The sequence below is a fragment of the Penaeus chinensis genome, chromosome 2, assembly GCF_019202785.1.
Source record: "Penaeus chinensis breed Huanghai No. 1 chromosome 2, ASM1920278v2, whole genome shotgun sequence".
NCBI lineage: Eukaryota > Metazoa > Arthropoda > Malacostraca > Decapoda > Penaeidae > Penaeus > Penaeus chinensis.
In genome coordinates, this window is record NC_061820.1 from 7,609,012 (window position 1) to 7,614,011 (window position 5,000).

The 5,000-nt window shown below is 35.3% G+C and overlaps 1 protein-coding gene across 2 annotated transcripts in view; it reads left to right on the forward strand.

The window, feature by feature from the left end:
- Positions 1-5,000, forward strand: part of LOC125036112 — a 145,760-nt gene that overhangs the window by 140,601 nt on the left and 159 nt on the right. For both annotated transcript variants that reach the window (XM_047628538.1, XM_047628529.1), the window contains 4 exons: positions 1-127; positions 493-639; positions 1,130-1,273; positions 1,910-5,000. The exon at positions 1-127 is cut by the window's left edge and continues 3 nt beyond it; the exon at positions 1,910-5,000 is cut by the window's right edge and continues 159 nt beyond it. In XM_047628538.1, coding sequence (XP_047484494.1) covers positions 1-127; positions 493-639; positions 1,130-1,273; positions 1,910-2,066 — 575 coding nt within the window. In that variant the 3' untranslated portion in view covers positions 2,067-5,000. The remainder of the gene's footprint in view (positions 128-492; positions 640-1,129; positions 1,274-1,909) is intronic.

Genomic DNA, 5,000 nt, shown 5'->3' on the forward strand with positions numbered 1-5,000 from the left:
GATTTGATGACCTGGGTTTGACCTCCGAAGAGAATCCTTGGGGTATTTGGCCGGACTTCGGATTATTTAGGAAGAAGAGAGACACCTTCAGTTCCTTCCCTGGCGTCAACTATGCGGGAGGAGACAGGTAAGACGATCCAGTGCTTGGAGAAAACACGGGACATTAAAGAGACACGGTGTCAGCACAGACAAGACAAATTGAAACTTCAGACACATTTCGCGTTGGTGTGTTTGTGTGGCTGTTTGGTATATAATTTAATGAAAGTATGATAAAGACAAAAAAAAACAGAGAAACAAATGAGACGATTTTTTAGACTGTTTATGTAAGGAATAGCACGAGGTATTATATAAGATTTAGTATGCGTTTGCTTTTGATTTTTGTTTTATTTTTTCCGCCTACAAATATACGCATTTTACGACGCGACTTGTGTTAAATTACAACCTTGAACTAAAATCAAAGCTAGATACTTAAATTTTGCATTTCCTCAACAGAGAGATGATGTACCAGGTGGTAGAAGACACTCTGTTCAACATGGGCTTGAATGGAAAGGGATGCCTCCTGAGGGCCATCTGCGAAATGTTCCAGTTCCCCCTCGATAATCACGGTTTCTTTGGTGAAGTCCTCGAACTTTTCTTCAGGTAAAATTGAAAGGCTAACTTGTGTAATGGCATAATATTATATGCTGTGGCAGTTTTTTTGTTTTTATTCGTAGTATGAACATTTACATTTATTATCGTATCTTCAGCAGTACCGCCGTTATCATCAGCTTTATCATTATCACCATATATGCCAATGTCATAGTTGTAACAGTATGATTATAAATGTCATTGCTGTTGTTGTTAACACTTTCATGGACTTGTCAATAATATTACTTATTGAGATTTCTCACACAGAGTAAGAGCAAATAGCTGGAAAAAATAGTTTGTTTACATAGTTTTAGACATATCAAAACTGATAAAACATGACAAACCTACAAGTTCTGAGAGGAAACATTTTCCCATAATCCACTGTTTTAACTTAACCTAGTTTATGTATATATAGCCCACAGTCTGTTCTTGTGTTTATTTACTACTTCTGTTAATAACTCATTGAAGAATCAGATAAATAATTAATTATCTCATCTTCCAGCGCCAGCCGATCTCCTCACGCCGAGAAGAGGCTGAATGAGTATACGAGAGCGGAGAGAACCGGCAGGTCGACTGGAGACTGTTTCGAGTATCAAGAATTGTGTCCTCATTCTTTCTTCACCAATCCTGGGCAGACGAAATGGCTGTGAGTTTTTTTGTCGGTGTGTTTGTTCTTGCATGTGCCTTTGTGATATATTTTTAGCCAAGTCTGCATCCATGCTGGACCATTACTTCACGGCAAAGGTTGTTGTTACGAATTCAGACTACTGATGCAATTAAGCTAATTAAACAATTCTAGGTAAACAGTTGCCATGTGATTATATAAGAAAATTTATATATATGTATTTGGTGGTATATAAGACGCACCTCTTTCTTCGAAAATGACGTAGAAATCACCTCGGGTATTATATATGCTCAAGTGGGGGCCTCCTGCAAGCCTATAATATCCTAGACGCTCACTACTATAGGGCGATTTTCCGCATACGGTTAGAATTGCCTAGTCCAACATAATGATGAAATTAAGTCAACCGACGTTAGTGTTATTATAATCATTATTATTACTGGTATTCGTATTGCTACTAGTATTATAAAACTCCAAACAAAGTAATAGTGATGTTCGTCGATAACAGTTGATCCATCAACATTTTGAGTGTAAACTATTGTCTGGACGCTGCTTTTTTGGTTATTGGTTTTTGTTTTCCCAAATATGCCCAGATGGGGTTTTGTCTGATATCTAATATGCATGAACTCATTTTTAACATTATCCATCCCTTGTCAACAGAGAGGCGGAGAAATACATGGAACAGTATTCAGAAGGAGGAAACACACGAGCGGACGATAAAGTTACGAAGAAGGCAACGGAAGAAAGTCCGAAGAAGGCGACGAAAAAGAACACCGATAAGAAGGCGCAAAGGGGATCAAGAAGGGCATATAATTAATCCTGTAATAGAGTAATGTACAAAATGGCAATAGTAGGCATTCAGTGGTTGCGTTGCCCAATTTTTTATTATTATGCTGTGTGATTCATCTATGAACTTGTCTTTTTTATCAAGTTCCATGTATTTTGTTGTTGTTGTTGTGCTTAGTAAAGTTTTGCTGTATTAGTCGTTAGTAATGCTATATTACGAGACGATTTTCTCCTGAAATTTGGGCATCTTAACCAGACCTTACAGAGATCCTATGATTATGCATTATGCCTGTCCCAGTATTCCTGTGATGTGAGACTGTCTGTGCATCAACCCTGTCTCTGACCCAAAAGGCGTTGGAATCTAAAGGTTTAGAAAATGACTTTGTTTGTATGTATACGAACTACCCTTTGTGGATGTTTAAAAATACTGTTTGGAAACTTTGTCGGGATAGGCTGCCATGCAGTTTCTCTTTTTTCTGTTTTTATTGTCTTAGGTTATATAAAGAAAGGTGATATACACGTACTGTTTAAAAAGTCATTTGTTTTCCAATATCCGGTTCTTTTGGTGTATCTGCTTGATACATATCTACTTCAGAAAATATATTAATTCGGTACGTGTAGTTCATAACAAGATCTCTCTCTTGTGGTTTCTATTTTGCTCCTTAACTTAAATATAATGATTCCAGTATTATGCATAAGAGAGCTACTGGTAGTAATTATCAGTTACATACTTTGATTCTATTAGCTATATCACCTCATGTTGCATTGTAAGAATTATCATTGAATATTATCATCACCTGTCTTATAGATCATCTCTTATATCAGTTGACCTCAAGACATAATCGCGAACAGCATATTTCGTTTTAGAAAACTGACAAACGTAATGTTTGAAAGAGTTCATATGAGTGTTCTCTGGTGACTCGGTTCAGAACAGTGTTGTGTATTGACATAGTTGAAAGGAGTGTATACTCAAGGACAACCTTTTACCGATACAGGCTTTTTCTATTATTGTTTTGTCCTTTTTTTTATTTTCTTTTTGTAAAGCTAGTGTGAACTGAGATAATGATCAACTGTATTAGATTCTTTAAAGAAAACACAAGCAGAAAACAACACACTTCAGTTCTGTTATTTATGTTCAAACATAAATTTGAATGCAGTCAAATCATTTATATTTGTGTACATTCATTTCTAATATATTTCTCTATGGCATTATAAAGCCCTCATTTCCGCCGACAAAAAGTATCGTGCTATACTTTCCTATGACTCCGCCCATACCTGTGGGGGCGGAGTCACATATAAACTTTATTTGAAGCTGGAAGAAAATATGTTCAAATTTGATGCTGCAGTGTATGATGCATTATTCAATTACGATGATGATGTCAATGAGGATATCATTGCAGACACTATTGTATTTACGTGTATGTGTGTGTGTGTGTATGATATAATATAAAATATTCTACGTTTATGACTATGTGATCCTAAGAAATATCTCTCACAGTTCGGTGATATGAGAAAACATGATGAACGTTTTCACAAGATCGTCATGCTCTAGCAACAAAACATTGATATTGAAAATCTACACTACTATGATAGATGACATTATAGTGTGTAAACTTTAATTTTAAAGTTCTTCATATCAGTGGGTCCATTGCTTAGAAGAATGAGGCTCAAGCTCATCTTTCGTATGTCTATGTTTTTATTAACAGATTTCGGTATGTCACGCACAGGCTACAATAGTCATTTTTTTATTATATAATTTATGCTTTAACCTTGGGCGTATTCAGGCCTCCTAAAGTGTTCCATGACGAATAAAATGCGGAAAGTATCTCAAACAGATTCATGTTGTGTTTACAACAATAGTACGAAAATTTATATTAAGGAAACTCATAAATTCTTTTAAATGTAATTAATAAAAACATGGCATTTTCAAAACATTTAATGGAGTGTGACGTTCGAAACCGGTGTCGACAGAAGGAAGGTTTTTTGCCAGCGGGAATGAGGGTTCTGGTCTCTAAAGAACTCCTTACTCCTTTGTCACAGACGACAATGTATGAATCGGGCTGTTCTTGGGCATGCTTGTAGATTATGGTATCTTTATTCATGTACAAGAAGACAATTAAAGATTTTTTATTTATAAATATATAATGAACAACAATGACATCTACATCAAGTTTTCTTGTACACTTATGTATCATAAGCTGTTGAATATTTATTTTACCCTTATTATTAACTATTTATTTCTGTGACAATATACTTGTCACTTTTTTTACTGTCTATGGCTGGATAAACTCCAATCACTTGATCTCTCGAGACTAATTCGTTCGTCCATTTTACTTGTTACATATCATTGTCAGTAGTGAAAAGAAATAGAGCAAAATCATACCAAGAAATTTAGTGCCATACAACACAATAGTTGATCTCGGGAGTACATTATTTAATTATATAATTGTATGATATTGGTCAGTAACATTAACTGATGTGCACACCTGGGGCGTGGGATATTTAAACCTTATGCAAATGTATCTCAATCGGACTAACAAAATTCGCACTCAAATAAAAGGTTAATAATTCACATAAGACAAGAAAGAGAGAACAAGCAGTTAGTCAAACTCAATTTGAATTTTGTTTAATTCTCTTCATTTCAACCACACCCATCAACAGATCTCACAATCAGGAGTTTATTTCACCATAATATCCACGTTTTTTCCGTGATTCCTCATCTTCAGAGGAGCTCAAAACGTGTGAAAATCATGCACTTTTCACACACCACAAATACCACTCATGATGACATGCAGTGTATCTGTATCTTCTGATGGCATTCATGTTCCTAATACGGTAATATAACGGTTATTATGCATTCCTTATGTCCATTCGTAAATGGTAATCAGTAATCATTACGAATAAGACATTTGATTGAGAATCGAGTTGATACAATGTATAGAGATTGTGGGAAGTGATAGTAACC